Source organism: Podarcis filfolensis, assembly GCF_964270895.1.
Source record: "Podarcis filfolensis genome assembly, chromosome: 9".
NCBI classification, from domain to species: domain Eukaryota; kingdom Metazoa; phylum Chordata; class Lepidosauria; order Squamata; family Lacertidae; genus Podarcis; species Podarcis filfolensis.
The window spans coordinates 57,303,867-57,325,251 of NC_139610.1; the positions used below are offsets into that span (position 1 = coordinate 57,303,867).

The following is a 21,385-nucleotide window of genomic DNA, read 5'->3' on the forward strand; positions in this document are numbered from 1 at the left end:
GCCATGCTCTATCAGTTCGAACCAAAAGTCAGCTTGATAAAAGGAACAGGTAGCAGGGTTTTGTTATTATTATTATTTTAAAGACCTCTGCCTTTGACCCTGCCAATCAGAATAGACAATATTGGACTAGATGGGTCAGTAGTCTGACTGTACATAACAGTTTCATGCATTCATAAGTTCATTGCTTTTGAAAAGGTATAAGCAGATTTAGCTGGCTTCAGAAAGCAAATGCTATGATCTTAACCTGCTTCCTTGAATCGAGTGGTGCAGGGAAAGGGAGAAAATTGTCCTGGGACTCAGCTGGGCTCATAAAGAAAAAGTGTTTTACATGTGTTGTATATGTGATATAACACTGTGGCACCAGATGGCACTCTGGAGCTCTGTCTTTCCCTACCAAATTTCCCTGTATGAGTTTGCAGTGTGTTTAACTGAATCACTTCTTTGACATGTCTAGATCCAGCCCTACTCTCACACTCTTTCCCTTGCTGGTTGCTTTGTGACTGTGTGATTGCTTTTCCTTTGCTGAGTCTGGAAGGACTCAGAGGCAGCGACTTTCTAAGTTTCCAATGAAACACTTGGAAGGACCAAGGATCTGCAAAGGCAAGGTAGGTCCTTCAAAGCCCTCATGTTCATGGGGCGTTCCACATGCACCTCTCTGAATCTCATCTTATACTGGGATCTCGTAAAGTAGAATACACTCAGAAGCAGGGTGGAATTGCAGCAGGCTTCAAAACATTTAAGAAACGCTGACGAAGAGGCAAGATGTGGGACTTTGGTATATTGTAAGGCTGTGCTACATGCCATAACAGAGTGATATTAATATACGCATTGAGATATGCAACTGCTGGATACTATTATTGTCCCTCTAAATACCATACTCTATTTATAACCCCAATCTTTTCATAGCACTTACAGTAAAATACAGTAACCAGTGAGAGAGCAGAGCTAATATGAAGAGCTCCTTTAGGTTTACCATAACAATCTGACGCCCCCTTCCCCTTACAGCCCTCTGTAAGGCCCCCAGATGAGTATGGCTGTAATTATAGATCTAAATGGCTTCTGCTAGACAGAACAATTGAACAGAAGGTACCAGCGGCTACAGAAGTCACCAAGAAAGGAACAAGGACAAGGAGAAGGCCTCTTCTACTTAATTAACAATACCTTGGTTCAGCTTTTTCATAGTTTTAAACAGCAAACGAAGCATGCAGCTGACTGCAAAAGACACACTACAACAATATTTGTCAAATAACCTAATCAAATCCCCTCCCTGCATGAAGCACAGGGCTGCTTACAGTAACAGCTTTCCAACAGTAATAAAGCAGCTCTTAACACAACAATTGGGAAACACTGGTGCCAATAAGAGGTGCGTGTTTTTCTGTTGCTGATGACAGCACAAGAGGAATTTTGTTGGGATTATGGCAGGTAAGGGAGAAGGTTAAAAATTTCCTTCTTTATGCTATGTGGTTCTGATTCATAATGGACCTGCCCCCCCACAGTACAAAAGAATAAAACTTTACACAGCACTACAGATGACGGGGTGAGCTCCCATTGCTCTGTCCCTGCTCCTGCCAACCTAGCAGTTTGAAAGCACGTCAAAGTGCAAGTAGATAAATAGGTACCGCTCTGGCGGGAAGGTAAACGGCATTTCCGTGTGCTGCTCTGGTTCGCCAGAAGCGGCTTAGTCATGCTGTACGCCGGCTCCCTCAGCCAATAAAGCGAGATGAGCGCTGCAACCCCAGAGTCGGTCACGACTGGACCTAATGGTCAGGGTTACCTTTACCTTTACAGATGACATACTCAACATTGTGTGTAAGCCCTTATTGACCTGGCATTCAGGTCAAACAAGCCCAATTAAGACTTCAATGGGATCAGGGATGGCTCTTTAGAATTACAGCCATTTCTTCCACAAGATCTTTCAAATATTATACCACAGTTCAGCTGTGCTGTATCACAGCTTTGGCATTCACAGATGGGTACATTTCTCGCCCCATTAAAAATGCATATTAGTAGCAAGCATAACATTTGTGAGACCTGATTCTAACAGTAATTAAGGCAGATAACACTGACTGATAAAACAATGTAACATGCCTTAATGTGTTGCTGCGGTGTCATGAGGTCAGCCAAGTTGCTGTAGAATATTCGATAAATCCAAAAATTTCTGTGTTCGATAATTACAAATCTAATATCTCACTAACATCTTGGTAAACAGTAATTTCTTTTCAAGGAGTGCTTTTACTTATGAACTTGAACTTAAGGCACGCACAACTTGCTCTTTTATTTACTTACTGTGGGGCAACTTTTACATTCATCCGAGACAGGCTCTGCTGCAAGTGAAATTGCAACGTAATTTGAATCCAGAGCCTTGATAATCTTAGCAACTTGCTTCCCAGCCATCACTCTTGGGCCAGCTTCCGTTGACTTCAGTTCCAGTTTCTGCCTGTTAGGTACACATATTGAAACAGAGCTTTACATCTTGGTTGCAACTTGAAGACATATCCAGGTAGCCAGACTTCTCTACCTTTAATAGCTGTGCTAATAGTTGTGTAGAAGAGGGAATTTCAGTAGGCATAATGTATCATGCAAGCTATTAAAGGTTCAAAAGCCCTGGCTTTTCTGCAGATGGCCACCTTAATATATATCCCCAATTCCATCCCAAACAGTAGCTTGTAATTATTACTGTATGCATTACTTCGTGTCACCATGTGTAAGTAGGGACTTAAAGACTTTCACATTCTAAGCTTTCTATAGCCAAGTGATGGCAATAAGCAGACTGTTTCTATATTCAGTGACAGGCCACACCATACAAGTAAGAATTTAGACACTGGGTTCAGCTGCAGCAGTCCAAGAAACTCAGTTTAAATTGTGGCGGGTGGGGCGGGGCGGGACTCATTGACTCCAAGATCACATGGCTCTTTAAATTGTAACATGGATTATGACATTTACTGCCAATGATTGAGGAAATGGAAGAAATGCAACAGACTGATGAAAGCAATGATCAAATTAGGTCCATGGGGGTCACAAAGAGTCGGACATGACTAAACAACAACAACAACTCTTAACTTCCACACAATACTAAATAATTTTCAAAGTACTGATGTATTTGCTTTAATTCACGGCGCTTGGGATGGCAGCAAAGGGTAGCAGGTTATAAAACATATCATTTCGCCACTAAAAATGTTCTGCAAAATAGTTAAACAAGCCAGCTTACTTCGAAACTACTTTCACATCAATTGCTCGCTGAATATTCACGTTCAAAATGTGATTTTCTTCTGCTCGCACTGATTTAATAAAAGTGTCCTCCAGCACATACGTTGTGGCAGAAACTGATTTTTGGCTGATGTCAAAGAGCTGAAATATAATTTTGTTAGGACCAGGAAATGCAGAAACAAAGTCAGCGCAAAACATGCCAAAACATAGCTATGGTATGCTAGATATGTACTACAGTATGGTTGTATGTGTAATGATTATAATTACAGTATAGTTGCATGTGTAATGACTTTATGAACAATTGTGATTAGGCCAGGGTCCCCAGATATACACACAGGTTTGCTATTTTTTTAAAAGTCCTCATTTTAGTCCAAATTTATTCTAATGTACACATCTTTGCATGCGATTTCCCCTAATATAATGCATTTCCATATGTTGTTTTCACTAGTATATTCAATGTTATGCATATTTTGTCCCAGTATCTGCATTTTAGTACACACTGCTTAGTTAGAAATTGCATTGAACCAATGGTCTGAAACATGTACAGTAGAATCTCAGGTTGCGAACATAATCCGTGACAGAGGAACGTCCGCAACCTGTAGCATTCATAACCTGCAGCGCCACATCTGCGCACGCATGTCACACAATTTGGTGCTTCTGCACATGCACAAAGCATGATTCAGTGCTTCTGCGCATGCCTACAGTATGTGTTGAAGATATTATCCATACTATACCTGACTGTGGCTGGTAAATCCTGTCCGTTCTAATTTACAAGATTTCAAGGCTTTAATTTTAGTGATTTCATTTTCCTGAGCCCGGTAAGTAACATCGCATTTGCCGGAAATATCCACCTAGAAAATTTAAATAATAATCAATAAAAAAATGGCAAAGGCGTTATCACATTGGAATACCTAAAAGCCTCTGGGCCAGAGTGTCAGGGCCAATGTAGACATGATATTGACACCAGTACAATAAAATCCATATGGGTCTTAAAACTTCACACACACATACGAAAATTAAGGAACTAAAACCATCAACCATGCACTTGTTCACATGTTGCTGAGTGGCATTTCCGAGGGTGATGTGACTGGGCCTTAGGCAGAGGTTATTAACTGCCTTACAGTTAGCTCTTTGATTCAATAACACATTTGCTTCTGTATTGTGTGCAAAGTCAAATATATTTCATACTAGCAGTGAACGTTTGAGAGATTGTGCAGCTTGCATAACATGATGCAGTACCTCATTGACAGTCCCAGAGTTCATCTGTATCTGAAACAAGCTAGCCAGGCCTCTCTTGAGATTCTGAATAACAGCAGGTTCATTTTCGTAGGAGTAGAAGCTCTTAACCTGAGTGAAGAGGGAAAACAACAACAATGTGGAATATTTTTTTCACCTGAAAACTGTCATCCAGAACTCAGGCCTGGTGACATGAAAAAATCTTTAGACAGTTGTGTACATATAGGGGAATAAATGCTTGGTTTTCTCACAGTATATACTTTTGCGTACAAGAAATCCTTGGTACCATCTTTCACATCTCCAATCTAAAAAGGTTCCGATGATGGAATGGCCTCTGTCTGAACCCTGAAGAGCTGCTGGTGGTCAGAGTAGACATTCTGGGCTAGATGGATGACTCTGACCTGCTGCAAGGCAGCATCCACTGTCCATACCTTTAGAACCCTTATAATAGTTGTGTGAAAAGTGCTATAGTCTTGGGGAAACGATATAGAATGCTCTCACGTTTTATAGCCATCCCTCTCTTACTACCCCAGCAGAATTTCAAGATAACATATATCTTGTACTTTAACCTCATCAGGCAAAAATGAACAGTAACCAAATCAACGGCATGGAGACGTGTCGAAAACACAGCGAACTTCGACCTGCCAGACAGTCCTGCTACATCTGAACTTAACTCAAGACTTTGCACCTTTAGCTAGTGCTTAAGAAAAGGGCTTTTCTACCTCTAAAAACAATGACATCAAGAAAGTCTGTTATCTATTTTGGGCATCCGACTGCTAAAGATTTACACCATTGTGACAGCAGTGTTTTGTGTCATCATAGTGAAGCAATATCCTATGTGATACAAGTGGGGAAAATCTATTTTCCTGTGCTGCTTAAAACCAGGTATAGAGGCGGGCGAGCAGTGTTTTCTTTCTGGGGGGGATGCAGGGGGTACGCATACCCCTAAACATTTTGTGAATCTAAGTTTGGCCTCATTGAGGGGCTGTATTTCAATATGAGTAGGAAAATGAGAGTACCACTAAACTTTTTTTTTTAGAAAAAAAGCACTGGAGGCGAGTCACCTCAAGCCCTGCCTAATCTCACCCCTGACCTGTGATCTTTCCACCTGCTGCTGCACCTGCATAACACTTGATTCAACTTCCATCATTAAAGCAACATCACAAGTTATGACACAGTGTTGGCTAATAAGCCTTGGATCCTACACTTTTCCTAACACAATACAGTGGTACCTCTGGTTACGAACTTAATTCATTCTGGAGGTCAGTTCTTAACCTGAAACTGTTCTTAACCTGAGGTACCACTTTCGCTAATGGGGTGTCCCATTGCCGCTGCGCCACCGCCACACAATTTCTGTTCTCATCCTGAAGCAAATTCTTAAACCAATATACTATTTCTGGGTTAGCGGAGTCTGTAACCTGAAGCGTCTGTAACCCAAGGTACCACTGTATATCAAGAAGTGAAGAGATTATGTGTAAATATGTTCAAGGAATGGACAGGGACTGTGAAATAAAGTCTTCTCACTCCTTACCTTTCCACGAGTCCACTGTAGAACTACAGGCCTTTTTAAAGCTGCCAGGTGCTCTTTTCCAATGACTGCAGCTGTATTTTTTCCTTCAAAAATGTTTTTCTTTTTTGGACGCTCATGCACGTTTTCAAGTTTTGCATCTGTAATCTGAAAAAGCAAATGGGAAAGGCAGAATGAAGCCACCTACACTTACCTGACAGGCAGGCGCAGTGGTGGAAGAGGCTGAGTGCAGAGCTGAGTGTGGCACAGCTTCAGTGGCCGCCTCATCCAGGTGATGCAACCTCCTCCAGGTGATGCAACAACGCATGCGCATTGCGTGCCTGATGTCACAAACGCACAACGCAGGCTCGCCCCCTCAGTCTTGGGGGCAACTTGGCACCTCTGCTGACAGGGGAAGATTACCTACTGAGATTTTCACCTCACCCACTTCAATTTACTTTCAGTATGCATATTCTGCGGTAATCCAATGTACTATGTGGAATTTATATTACTGTTACCACAGGCTGTTCTTCTAACATTGAATTGTATCCAACTAGTTTCTACTCAGTGCAAACACACTGAAATGAATGGAGCCAAGTTGGTCATATCCACTAATTTCAATAGGTCTATGAGGAGTATGACTAACGTTGGATAAGGCCCACTAAGGCCTATTCAGATATCTTTTGGATTCTAATATTGCCAGAGATATGTTTAATTTGAAATACTAGGGACTGAACCTGGAGTCTTATTCACACAAAGCGTACTTCTAAGTTATGACCCATACACAAACAGGATCATACCTTCCTTCTAGGGGTATACAAAACACTCTAGGGAGGAGAAAATAGCATTGTGCCTAGTGACCCCATGACTGGCCTTCATATTTCCATAGCCCCCACCTTAGCATCTGAACATTCAGCAGAAGATGTGAAAGACGTACCTGCACACAGCTGTGTACATGTGGTCTTCCATATAATAAGACACCCTGATTTTATGCCCTTTCACATCTTCTACTGCACATGTGGATACTGTACATGGAATGGGAGGGTGTGATCATGTCCAGTGGCCCCACATCTGACTTTGGTGCACTGGAAATTTCAGGCACTGGAAATTCTCCCATTAAGATCTCTGGGTGCTTCATCAAACTTCCATTCCAAGAGTACCTTGTGTTATGGGCATCACAGTTAAATGTGCTCATCCGGGAGTATATCTCATTGATCTGGGTCTGGCCCAAGACAATTTACCACCTGAGGCAAAGGACAGGATTTCCTCCTCCATCAATTCTACCAGCCAAACAGCCTGGCAATTGACTCTTACTTCAACACCGGCAGTGTAACAGCATCCTTTACCTGAGGGCAGCAGGCTAAGGGTGGTAATTCTCACTAGTTCCAATACCCTGCCATCATTCTCTGCCCTCCACCCCCACCATCTCCTGTCTATGGCAGCCACCTGACTCTGCCTACTGGAAGTGTAAGCCAGGGTATCCAAACTGTGATTCACAGACCACCAGCGGTCCATGGTGTGCCTGTCTATTTGTGGTTGAAGATGGGAGGCGGCACATCTATTGCATAAAATATTCAAACTGGTTTTTAATTGTGTTCCATTGCTTCTTTTATCTCTTATGTTGGAATTCCAACTGCAATACAATAAAATATATCAGAAAGAAAAGAAGAAATAAAATGCAACTAAAATGCATGCAGCCTCTAGCATACCATCATAAAGACCCTCAGCAATTTTCAAGTGATTGGGGTGGGAACCAGTAACTTATTGAATATACTGGGCCATACTTCCATTCCATTTAAGTAAACTTAGCAGTGCAACCCTGAATGCTTAAGACTGCATGTTAAGTTACTTAAATGCAGCATGTATTTACTGTTTACACGAGCGGGGGCGGGGGGACACTCATTTTAACTCTGCCTCCCACGTTATACGTGGGGTTCACTTTTCTTACTTAAACCAACTGGCAGAAAACACATTAAATATGTCCTTTTGCATCCACTGCTTGCCTACCGCAATTTTAATCAGCTGATCGTCATCATTATCAGGATTTCTCCATACTAAGTTGACATCCACGCCACATGAAATTCGGTAGCCCGCACTCTCCAGGGATGAGCCTTTCACCCTGTCCAGAAGCACATCTGTGGAGTAGGCGAACTTATATAACTTGTCATTGTTTATTCGTGGACCAGTATTGTGGCCTGTGAGGGAGGGGAAAGAAAGGTGGAAAGCACAGGGTCAGTGACCAACAGAAATCCAAACTGCCTGCCTAATGCTCTTCTCCCTAAAGCTTTGCTTAAAAATGAGAGATGACGCACCAGCCTCCCTCTCTCTGAGTCATGCCTTCCACAAGCCTGGACATGCCTGTCCCTAAGCCCAGAGTGCTAGATGAAGATACAACACTCTTGGAGTGCTCAAAAACACTCCCTTATTATTAGTCTGGCAACTTGGAGAACGTTTTACCTTCCAAGTCCCCCGCTAAAGGTGGAGTGGGAGGTAGTTTTCAGCTACTGGGTGGGGAAGCCCCCAGCCACCTTTACAGCAGAAGACTTCAAGAGATGGCCGTGGGGCAGGGGTGGGGGAGCTGAGGCAGCAATGTACAAGCACACAGCTGTTGACTGGCCAGCAGGGCCCACCATGAGTCACTGTATCAGCAGCCTCTCTTATTACTGACACCACCACATTGGCTTCTTCTCCCAGCGCAGCAGAAAACTTAAAAGTCAGGTGGACTCTCTGGTTTGCCAGCCAGGCAACCTTAGTTGGTTTAAGTGTGGTGCTGATATTGCCAAGGTTGCAGGTTCGATCCCCGTACGAGACAGCTGTGTATCCCTGCATGGCAGGGGATTGGACAAGTTGGTCTTCAGGGTTCTTTCCAATTCTATAATTCCAGACCCTCCAAATGTCCCTGTTTTCTAGGGAGAGTCCCGGATTTACAGAAGCCGTCCCAGTTTTGGAATTGATCCCAGAATGTGCCCCTTTTCCTTAGGACATCCCTATTTTCATCGGAGAAATGTTGGAGGGTATGGAGTTCTCTGAGCCCCGACCCATCTGAAGGCAGCCCTGTATAGGGAAGTTGTTTAATGTTTAATGTTTTGTTATGTTTCTATATATGTTGGAAGCCGCTCAGAGTGGCTGGGGCAACCCAATCAGATGGGTGGTGTATAAACAGCAAAATAATAATAATAATAATATAGGACATCCCTATTTTCATCAGAAAAATGTCGGAGGGTTTGCAGTTCTAGGATTAGTATTTCACATTAGTATTTTCTCTCAGAAGTGCTGCCTTCCGGTTCTCCCTTGAAACATGTGGAAATTTGGTCTTCCAAAATGGTTCCCAGTTTTAATGCACAATTAAAAGTCAGCATCAGTGTGCAAATGTCCTCTTCGTAGCCATCCATTCTTAACATTCAAAAGAACTTACTTAACCCAAGCTGCTTTCCCTTTTGATTTTGTTGCCCCCCTTCTGATATATTTGCAGAAAGGCAATCATATGCCCTTTGGGTTCCCATCTCCTTAAATAGTGCCAGACCTGGACTTTAGTATAGTATTTGATATACTGACTTAGGGTCAAGTGTGCCTCTGGGTTCTTGCAGGAAGGAGTGGGTAGATATACAGCTTGACTTGCAACCCTAGTGTCTGCCATTACGGCTGTCTATAATTAAATCATGATACTGTCGTATAATACACAAAGTTATGCTGCCTGAATTGGGACAGCTGTCAGGGCCTGTGCCTTATATTAGTACTCTCGGCATGCACAACATGTGCTAACCACTAGCTGGCTTGGGTTAGATTGTAACCTTGCACTGGCTCTTGTAAATTTAGATATTTTTTTCTAAAAAGATAAAAAAAAGCAGCAAGCTATTTATTAGAAAATACTATTAAAATGCATTGCTTGGTAACAACTCATAATTTGCTGTAATCTCAGCGAATCAAAAAAGCAGCTTTATTAGAAAATAATATTAATGTGTAGCGAGCAATGCGTATTTATAATCTGAATATTTCCAAGCAGATGAAACCAGATATCCTGAAGAAATATGGGGGTTTGGGGGAAGGTTTATCGGTTGGGGGTGGGGTTCTTAATTTTATTATGATTTTGTTTTGTTTTGCTGTTTTTATCTTGTATTTTTATGTGTGAACCAGATGAAGGGGGCTATACAAATTTAATAAATATAAATACAAAATAAAAAGAAAGGTTAATCTTGGCCCAGTTCTGACACTAACCATCAGATTATTCAGATTGCCATCTTCTTGATAACCTCCTAAGACCTCCTACTGGAAGATTTCTTAGGTTACCAGGAATATGTGTTTGATTCAACAATCAAAGCTGATACTTTTCTAGCTTATGGGGCAGGTGATTCAGGATAAAGACATTGTGATCCCACCCTAAGAAGACTTGGAACTGGGCAGAATCTGCCTGGTGCCCTTGATTCCTTGGGTGTAGGGGTAGCAGGAATATTTCAAAGCCCTTCTCAGAACTCAAGGGAGAGGGCAAACAAGCAACCTCAATGTGCAAGAAAATTAACCCAGCAAAAGCATGGTTTGCCTGTATGTGAGGATTAGGAAGGCCAGTGTTTCTACTCAACTAAAGGTAAGCCCCTGACCATTAGGTCCAGTCGCGGACAACTCTGGGGTTGCAGCGCTCATCTCGCTTTATTGGCCAAGGGAGCCGGCGTACAGCTTCCGGGTCATGTGGCCGGCATGACTAAGCTGCTTCTGGTGAACCAGAGCAGCACATGGAAACACCGTTTACCTTCCCGCTGGTTTACCTATTTATCTACTTGCACTTTGACGTGCTTTCGAACTGCTAGGTTGGCAGGAGCAGGGATCAAGCAACGGGAGCCCACCCCGTCGCGGGGATTTGAACTGCCGACCTTTTGATCGGCAAGCCCTAGGCTCTGTGGTTTAATCCACAGTGCCACCCACGTAGAATTTATCAAACATTATTCTTTGTTTAGAGAAGTCTTTGCTATCTGTCTGGTTCTTTTAAGCAAAAAAGAAGAGAGTGCTTGCCTGAGCACACTGGGTGTTAAGGACAGAGTTATGGGAAAGCTAGCATCTTGCTTTGTCTGGTTGCCTAGGCAACACACAGGAAGAGGTTGCTCTCTGTGACCTGAGTTCAGTGCAACTGCTTATACCTGAAGATTGCAGCAGAGCAAAGAGACAGCTGATGTGGACAAAGGGAAGGGCCAGTGCCGGATTTACGTACAAGATAAATACAGTGGTGCCTCGCAAGACGAATGCCTCGCAAGACGAAAAACGCGCAAGACAAAAGGGTTTTTCGTTTTTTGCGTTGCTTCGCAAGACGATTTTCCCTATGGGCTTGCTTCGCAAGATGAAAACGTCTTGCAAGTTTGTTCCCTTTTTTCTTAAAGCCGCTTGAAGAGGCGCAGTTGTGACGGACCGTGCTTCGCAAGACGAAAAACATCGCAAGACGAAAAGACTCGCGGAACGAATTAATTTCGTCTTGCGAGGCACCACTGTAAACTATAGCTTAGGGCCCCACTCTCTTGGGGGCTCCAAAAAAAAAATTAAAGGAAAAAACCACCTGGATGTACATTTCCAAAATATAAGATAAAAAACAAATAAAATAAAACTTACATACAGCAACAGTGTTTTGTGTTGTGTAGGCTCCTATTTGTTATGCGCAAATAGCTTTAGATACCTATTAGGTCCATAAATTACCATATAGCATATATTCAATACAAAAAACAGCAACAATTTGTTGTTGACAAAGGGCACCTGGATATATAAAGGGCCCCATTACCTTCAGTAGCTTAGGTCCTCATCAAACCTAAATCCAGCCCTGAGAAGGGCTGTAGCTCAATGGCAGAGAGCTTGCTTTGCATGCAGAAGTTCCCAGGTTCAATACCAGGGAAGGTGGGTCATAACAGGAGCACGGCAACCGTGTAAATAGATACAACTAACAGATTAAGAATTGGGTCACCAAATGCATGTTTGGCTTAAAAGTGAGTCCTGGGTCTGAAAAGGTTGACCATTCCTGGTGTAGGAAACATTGAGCTAGATGGACCTGGACCTGGACCTGGACCTAGATGGCTTGGCTTCAGTAAAAGACAGCTTGCTTTGTTCTTAAGGGATGCAGACAATGTATTCTGAGTCATCATAGTTGTTTGGGAATGACTAGGTTTGCTACTCAACGAAAGCATCCATGACAGATGGCCGTCCAACCTCTGCTTACAAACCTCCAAGGAGGGAGAGTGCAAAACCTCCCAAGGGAGTCTGTTCCACTGTCGAACAGCTCTTACTGTCAGAAAGTTTTTCCGAATGTTTAGTTGGAATCTCCTTTTTCATAACTTGAAGCCACTGGTTCATGTCCTACCCTCCAGCGTGGAAGAAAAAAACCTTGCTCCATCTTCCATGTGACAGCCCTTCAGATATTTGAAGATGGCTCTCATATCTCCTCTCAATCTCTTCTTTTCCAGGCTAAACATACCAAGCTCCCTCAACCGTTTGCTTTCCAGACCCTTTATCATCTTGGTCACTATCTTCTGCACACATTCCAACTTTGTCAGTATACTCCTTAAATTGTGGCACCTAGAACTGGACACTGTATCCCAGGTGTGGTCTGACCAAGGAAGAATAAAGTGGAACTTGATCTAGAGACAGGACTTCTGTTGATGCAGCCTGGAACAGTATTAGCTTTTTTTTGCTGCAGCATCACATTGTTGACTCATGTTGTGGTCTACTAAGCCTCCTAGATCCTTTTAATCATGTATAGCTGGTAAGCCAAGTGTCCCCCACCTTATTTTGGTGCAGCTGGTTATTCCTGCCTAAGCGTAGAACCTTTCAGGCTGAAAGGGACTACAGTGGTACCTCAGATTAAGAACTTAATTCGTTCTGGAGGTCCGTTCTTAACCTGAAACTGTTCTTAACCTGAGGTACCACTTTAGCTAATGGGGCCTCCCGCTGCCACTGCGCCGCCACCATGCGATTTCTGTTCTCATCCTGAAGCAAAGTTCTTAACCTGAGGTACTATTTCTGGGTTAGCGGAGTCTGTAACCTGAAACGTCTGTAGCCTGAAGCATATGTAACCCGAGGTGCCGCTGTAGTGGGATTTAGGAAAACAAAGAAAAATCCCTTCTGATGGGCTTCAGCGTCACTTGTTGCAATTCAGGGATTTTTTTAAGCATGGAATTTTGTGAAGCACTTATTTAGATGAGGGAAGGTTTAAGATGGCAGCCCTCATCTGACCACACCACCCATAGGTGCCAACTCCCTATGGCTGAGGGGACCTTAGGCTCCCTCCCCCAAATTGGGATACTACTAAGCGCCCCTCCCCCCCCCCCAACCTTGAGTGTCCTGGCCTCGCTGCAGCAAGCCTTGCTGTGCTTTGCCACACCTGCGGCCAGCTGCAAGAATGCCCAATGGGGCTTGTTGCGGGGAGGCGCCTATGACACCACCTAAATCCACCATACTTGAGCAGTATTATAGCTGTCCACAGAAGCAGCATGCAGGTATGAGAGATTACGTTCTCCTTTATTGTTCCCTGTTTTGCACTATTTTTGGGTGCTTTTGCCTGGCAGGTATTGGTGTTTGAGCTCTGTTTGTGGTTGAAGCAAGAGAAACAAAGAACATGATGGGGCATTACGTAAAGCAGATGAGGACCACTGTCTTGGCCACCAGCACAACATTCATTTTTTAAAATGAACGAAGTGTTACCAAACCACTCCAATCCTTAGTTGATTATACATGGGAGTATGCACTGTCTCACACATTGCTCCAATGGGACCTTTTTATAAATACACTTAACTACATAAAGTTTGTGTAAACTATATAAAGCTTGTGCACAGTACTTTCTGTCTCTTCAACTTGGGATTTGCTTCTAAATAAACATGCTTATGGAGGAGCCTTGTGGCAGCAACTGACAGAATCTTTTCTTAGAGGAAGAGATACGTTAAACCCTGTTATACGTCAGAAATATTTAAAGAAAGCTGGTTATTTTTGGTACTTAATGTGAAATAGAGAAGCAGCAATGCACAACCATGACCTTTTCAGTTCTTTCCACTGCTCACTATTCATGAGAGAAGCCTGTTTTCATAAAGTCTGTTAAACATAGGGAGCCCGGTGTATAACACTGTTATGGGGTTTTCAGAGCTAGAGTTTCTGGCTGCCTGGATTTAGTAAGTGCTAGAATTTAATCAATGCTTAGAGAGCTAAACTGGAAGCCAGACCCTTAATAGCTGGGCTCAGCTTCCCATGTCCAGGCCAGCCTGATAATGGTTAAGCAAACAAAGGGTGCATGGAGATGGGTGCTTAACAAAGCTGATTCTGTGCCAGCCGGAAAGATGGGTGAAGTCCCTCCCTGAGCTTAATGTTCGGTAGAAGAACAAAGGAAAGTAGTACAATTTCAGGATTGCTGTATTGTATGCCTGGTGTGCTCTAAGGGAAAAGGTTTATGAATCAGTAAGCAGCAATGCAATCTAGGCAGCTGCCTACTGAAAAGTTAGGAGTTATGTGAGTGGGAAAGCAAGGCAAGCTGTGGGGCAACAGGCAGGATGTCTCATGCCTGTTTGAACCCAGGACTGTGCCTATGATAGAAGCAAGACCCTTTTGGAATGCAATGCTGTGCACCCCCCTATCCTAGGCTCAGGTTGTGCATATGTGTAAATAAACCATATATCATAAAGACACTACGGCTGGGCAATATCTGGGCAATATATCACCAGCTAAACACCACGATATACCAATATATCACACAATGTCTGAAATAACAATGGAGTTATGTTGAAGCATTGACTGGCTTCACGGTTTTCCCACATTGTGATTTTTGCATAGCAATCCCTCCCCCAACACACACGCCATGATTCACAATATATTGCCAGGTCAAAAACTATGAAACCGATATCACAATATGGACTTCAAACTGCTTTTGGACAATATATCGATAAATCGCCCAGTCCTAAAAGACAGTCTCTGCTATGCCTCATTGTCCAAAATGAAACACAGACCCCAGACAAGAGCCTGGATCTCTCGGGAATATTGCATCGTTGTGGAGATTGGGGGTGATATTGCAAGAGTCTAGAAGAGAGGTTCCCAGAGCATGGGTAATTGTGGCCAAGCTATCTCCATTCAGTTATGGTCATAGCTAGTGACCTTTATCAGCCAAAGCTGATAAAAGACACTTTGAGCCACAGAGGTCATGTGAACTTCTAATGACAATGTTGGGTCAATAAGCACCCTAAGATTTGTGAATGTCAGCCTTCAAGCAGTGCGACCCCATGTAGAACAGGGTGAACAACCTTCTCTCTCTGCAGCAAGCGGAAAGCAGCCTTGTAAAAGCAAAGTGTTGAGAGTCAACAGTGTGACAGTATCTGCTTGGCTGACCAGAAGCTGACCAGAACAGGCTTAGAAATGAGGAGGAAGAAGTCTCATAAAACAGAGGCTGCAGACACTGCAAAACAAGGCCCCAGGCAGCTGGAGTGGGAGCCTGGGGAGTCTAGAAGGAAACAAGGAGAATGAAGAGAACGGACTGAGAAAGACAAGCAGAAAGGAGGAGGGGGGAATAAGGAGAGCTTTATCTCAGGGGAGAAGTGGAGGCAAAAGTAAGAATGTAGAAAGGGTCTAGGACTGCAAATCCCAGTGGTGAACCGAGAAAGATAGCAGAAGGCTAGACAGGGACACTACACTACAGAAACTGTATGAATAGGGGCAGGATCAGGTCATGACACAGGTGCCCATGGGCTAAAGGATCCACCAAGATCCTTTCTGAAGAGATCCCATGGGCCTTTGAGAATTCCTCGAACCAAAATGGTGACTAGAAAAATCCTCACACAAAGTATCAAAATTAATTATCTTTCCTCCCATCTTTTATCGTTAAGCGTTCTGTACTAAACGACCATTCATGGAAAACCGAAAGCCATTTTGTCCTGAGAATTGAACCTAGTCAGCATATCTTCCTAATCCTCTTTGAGGACTGATTGCAACTCATGTTCTGACCTCTAGTCTCAAAGACATTCTGGCTGTAAAAGCTCCTACCTTTAGTCCTAGAAGTTCTTACTCTGGTCCTTGTGTTATGTAGCTGTTCACATTGTATTTATGTAGACGGATTGCCTGGCTGACCTCATGTGTAAGAAGGTAGCAAGCCACTTTTTCATTTCACTTATGGACCTAGAGTTTACCTAGACGTTGGAAAAGTGGAGTTTCATCCTCCTCTACATCACAGAAAGGTGTCATATCTCATAGCTGTCATCCTGAGTGCACTCCCATCAATTTAGCCTGCCATTTGCAAGGGCCAGCAGACTGCCTACACATCACTGTTATGAAAGGATACTTCAGGATTTTCAGCAGCATGGAAGAGCTGAAGAAGACAGGTGGGGTTTGTTATAGTACACAATTAGAGGTGAATTTTGAATATTCCATCCTCAGAACTCTGCCAGATTCAAAGCCCAAATGGACTGGAGTCTTCTTTTCTTTTCTTAAATGTTATTCAAAGGCAGATTGACAATACAAACATGGTGAGCACTCTTGATATGAATCCCATAAAGTGATTCAAACGAATTCATAATCATGAGCATAATAATAATCTTTTGGAAGTCATAAAAAGCAACATCTGGTCTAGTGTCAGAGTATTATCTCCAATCTTTGTAAGAAGGGTATTTTTACAAAGATATGTAACAGCTTAATTTTATACTGGCTTTTGGGGGGGTATTAAATAGTTATTCAGCTAATAACTATTGTTACTATTAGTATAATAACTATTATACACAGTTATACAGGAACTGTGGCGAACAATACATTCAGAAGTAAACTCCATTGGGTTCAATGGGACTCACTCCCAACAAGTAAGTGGGTATAAGATTGCAGACTAAATTAATAAAAGCACATTGCAATCCTAACCATGTCTATTCAGTAGGGAGTCATAGTGCTTTCAGTCAGGTTTACTCTCAGGTTAGTGGGGTTACAATGGCAGCCCCACTTTCCTAACACCATTTCCATATAGATCCCTGTTAATGGCTACAGAATTGAAGCCCAGATCCAGACTCCACCAGAGAGGGACAAATACAGTTTCACTGGTAATATAAATGCCTTTGGCACTTTCTTTTTCAGACTACAGAAAAGCTGCTCTTGACATGGCTCATGAGCCACAGTTGGGTGATCTAAGCATAATGCAAATTCAGTATGATCTAAAAACAAAAAGTCTCAGATTAGCACCCTTTACTGCCCCCTTTTTCATCAAAATTACTAAAGGAAATAACAAAATATTATCTAAATAAGTAACTTACCTTTCACAGATGCTGAGTAGGTGGAAATGATGCACGGGAAAAGCACAGTAAGAAGAATCATGCTTGCCCCGTCTAACAGCTGTAATACTGTGAAATATTTCAAGGCTACGGAGAAGTGAACTGCTCCGATTGGAGTGAAGCCTGAAAAGAGGGCTTTGGAATCTGTCACAATAATGTTTATCTAGATGTAGTAAGGGTCAGATTCCAAACTCCACACTTGGGTACTAAGTTCATTGAAGGCCTTTCCAGTTAATTATTAAGAACTGAGGTAACCGGTGGCATTCTGACGTTTCATTGTTCTCCTCAGGTGTGCATGTTTTTTTACTAAAATACATGCTGGCATGTAGCTCATATATGACTTAGTTCATCTCCTTGTAAATTTAATAAATGCAAAGCCTGTAGGCTGCACGATAGGAAGGCAAGGATAGATAAGCACTTTCCTGGGGGAAAGTACCGTACTGACTTCTTCTTTGTCTAGGCCATTTACACTTTTCCAAAAAGACTCCCTGGAAAAGACCCTGATGTTGGGAAAGATTGAGGGCAGAAGGAGAAGGGGACAACAGAGGACGAGATGGTTGGACAGTGTTCTCAAAGCTACTAACATGAATTTGACCAAACTGCGGGAGGCAGTAGAAGACAGGAGTGCCTGGCGTGCTCTGGTCCATGGGGTCAAGTAGAGTCGGACAAGACTAAATGACTAAACAACAACAAAAAGAGAGAGGAAATTTACCATTTAAAAGGACCAAGGAAGTGTGTAGATGCCAATTCATATAGAAATTGCAAATTTAGAAATAATGATTTTAATTTTAGGATTGCCATATTTTGAAGAACAAAAAAGAGGACGCCATGACGACTCTCATTTTAAATACCCCTACTTTATGTAGGCTATAGAAGCTGTGATGTACTGCTGAGGGGGGCAGGAGAAGAAAAGAGGAAAGCAAGTCTTCAACCACCAGTTATGCCTCATCCAGAAAGTACAGTGGTACCTCGGGTTACAGATGCTTCAGGTTACAGACGCTTCAGGTTACAGACTCCGCTAACCCAGAAATAGTACCTCGGGTTAAGAACTTTGCTTCAGGATGAGAACAGAAATCAAGCACCAGCGCCACGGCAGCAGTGGGAGGCCCCATTAGCTAAAGTGGTACCTCAGGTTAAGAACAGTTTCAGGTTAAGAACGGACCTCCAGAACGAGTTCTTAACCCGAGGTACCACTGTTTAGCCAGAGATCTTTTGGTAAATTAAAAAAAAACCTACCCAGACGGAAATTTTACCCGTGAAAAAGAGGACGTGTCCTGGAAAAAAAGGACACGTGGCAACCCTAATAGAAATAGAATACATCAGACCACATTGGGAAAGGTTGTGACCAGGTGGCCTGTGTGCCTTGCTCAGTCTGTTGTCCAGGTGCTGACTATCGAAAGGCAACTTCAAGGCATCTGTTCTTCCTCTTAGGGTTCTTTGTAATGGACCAGAAAGCCCTCTGCATTGCATGGCCTCATTTCCCAAATAACTTGAGCAATACAGAACAGCAGGGGTGGCCGTCTGACAGCAGCATTATCAGTGGCGTAGCATGGGTTGTCAGCACCCGGGGCAAGGCAAGTAATTTGCGCCCCCTAACCCGTGGATTTGCGCCCCCTAACCTGTGGATTTGCGCCCCCTAACCCTAACCCCCAGATGTTGCGCCCGGTGCGGCCGGCCCCCCCTGCACCCCCCACGCTACGCCACTGAGCATTATTGCTCCTTCCTGGGACAAGCCGAGTAGTGATGAGGTTGAGGCAGCTCAGGTGCATGAGTGGAAGGACCAGTTTGTCTCTGCCAGTGCACCTGTACTGCTCCAACCTCACCACAACACCCTGGGAAGTGGGAGTAACACTGCTGCTAGGAGGCCAGCTCCACGGTGCCACCCTACTGACCACCCCTGTATGGCAGATTGTTTCGCTTCATAACCTATTTTGCACTTCCTGTGTCATCCTCCCCACATATTTCATTGCCACCACTGGCAAAAATTGCACACATTTTTCTCACATCATTCCTTATTTCCAATTCAGTGAAAGTCTGCTTTTCTGAATAACTGTTTTTAATTAATACCGGCAATATTGAAAATCAAATTAGGGTCAGGTGAGGGCATGCTCGCTAGGTAATGCTAATGACATTTAAGCTGGGACCCAAAGAGCTACTTCAAACATGCTATGTGGGAATTTTGCTTTTGTTGTTGAACAGAACCCCTCCTCCATGCCCTCTCACCATCTGATGATAAAACATCCTACAGTCTCGCCCATTGATGTGTAAAATCATCCTTCACATGGATAATTCTGTAAATTCTTACAACTCCTCTGTAAAGGCTGGCCAGGATTATTATTTCCGTTTTGACTGATTCGTTCATTTATGGTGTGCAAGATGTGTGGAGAAACTGCAGAACCAAAACACTCATGACCCTAACAGCTGGGTTACATGGGGGAAATAAGGAAAATTCTTCCTCTGACAGGATGGCAGCTGTAGGGGAGAGGATTAAGCCTCCCCTTCCAGCATGCTGCAGCCCCAATGGAAACTGGAGGAGGGGGACACCTTTGTAAAAGGGGGAAATTGTGTGCTTCTCTGCCATGCTAGCTTAACTTGTATCTCAACACTTAGTTCATGTTTAAAATCTCTATAAGGTAAGGAATAATGACATATTCACCAGAAAGTATCTGTTCCTCCTCTATTACAGAGGTAATATTTCAGAAATGCACAGAAATGCTCACACGCATGTTGGCAGTTGGGTGAAATTGGAATAGGATTCTGTGAGTGATCAGCGCATTACTCTTTTGACTGCCATTGTTCAAAAGTCATCAGGTTCCACAGCTGCTGCCTGAATGTGACTTTGGAAAGAGGACACAGCTCACTGGCACAGTTTTCTTCTTGAGAATATAATCTATATGTTCTTGAGAGACAATCATTATGAGAAGAAAAGTGGGGCAACTGGAAAGCTGATCTATAGGTGCTCAGAAACCTTGTAATATACAAGCCACCTTCCATTCACACCATGTGAATCATGGTAACATCTCTGGAATATAAGAACATAATAAAAGCCCTGATGGATCAGAATGGAGACCCGTCAAGTCCAACATCTGATCTGGCAAGCAGCTAACCAGATGTCTATGGAGAGCTTACAAGCAGAAGGTGAGGACACCAGCCCTCTCCAACTGTTGTTTCCCTTTATTCCGAGGTATACTGCATCTGATCCTGGAAATAATATGGTATATAGTGAACCATGGAGTTTGATCTTGAGGATAAGGCAGCTCCATAGAATTCCAATGAAAAGAAAATCAGAAGTGACCACATTACTCTGTAGAAGAGCTTCCAGAGAACAACCGCATCCATAGTTTCAGGATGAACTTGCTATACAATCAAGTAATTGCAGTTATTACCCTTGATTTGAACAAAGGCTGCATGATGGTCTCTTCCGGTACACTTCAGTTAAGTCGTGGTGGCCAGTGCTCTAGGGTTAAAGTACGACCACTGTCATAAATTTCCAGGGTCCAAGCAATAAATGTACTACCATTATCACCTAATAAAACTAATTGTGCTTCCTTTGACCATGCTGACTTCAATAAAACATTCTCATTCTACTCCTCACAGAAGACAAAGTAAGCGGTTAGTGGGGCAAATGTCACTTGCATATTTGTCATTTCTATATTGTCATTCCAAATTAACTGTTTTTCAGCCAAGCAGAAATGGTTTGTATAGAATAGAAATTACCATACATTTATGTAACTCTTTGACTGTAGCGATAGGAATGTTCTCACAGTACTTTATGATTGGCAATTCTAATTCAAATAAATGACTCTGAGGCACTAGTACTTTATTCAAAATGTGAGGAAACAATAATTAAATAAATGATACAAGATTAATCTCTTTACAATGGTATATCAAATTCCCAAAGACCATTATTAATGATGTAGTTCTATACAGATTTACCTGGAAATTTATAGCTAATGGCCATCACAATATGCTTCTGAGTAGACATGTTTAGGATTTCACTTTAAAAAGCATAAAATGTGCATTAATTTATATTATGTTATTTTGAAAACATGCCTTGATTATTGAATGATGATCTATTCACACTAATAATTGTAAAAACTGAAACTCAGAACAAAAACTATACTGTCCTAAATCTAAAACCATTCATATTCCAGGAATGAATGAGCATATCAAGCTGAAATGA

The 21,385-nt window shown here is 42.8% G+C and overlaps 1 protein-coding gene across 3 annotated transcripts in view; it reads right to left on the reverse strand.

Annotated features, from left to right (window-relative positions):
- Positions 1-17,329, reverse strand: part of MTTP (microsomal triglyceride transfer protein) — a 33,295-nt gene extending 15,966 nt beyond the window's left edge. Inside the window, exons 1-7 of one of the 3 annotated variants that reach the window (XM_083571150.1) lie at positions 17,185-17,329; positions 7,958-8,145; positions 5,975-6,118; positions 4,447-4,554; positions 3,942-4,058; positions 3,209-3,348; positions 2,287-2,437 (exon numbers count right to left, since the gene is read on the reverse strand). In XM_083571150.1, coding sequence (XP_083427276.1) covers positions 2,287-2,437; positions 3,209-3,348; positions 3,942-4,058; positions 4,447-4,554; positions 5,975-6,118; positions 7,958-8,145; positions 17,185-17,245 — 909 coding nt within the window. In that variant the 5' untranslated portion in view covers positions 17,246-17,329. Of the gene's footprint in view, positions 1-2,286; positions 2,438-3,208; positions 3,349-3,941; positions 4,059-4,446; positions 4,555-5,165; positions 5,199-5,974; positions 6,119-7,957; positions 8,146-10,954; positions 11,020-17,184 lie in introns of those variants that run through there. The other 2 variants (XM_083571152.1, XM_083571151.1) reach the window with 2 other exon arrangements.
- Positions 17,330-21,385: the final 4,056 nt, after the last annotated feature.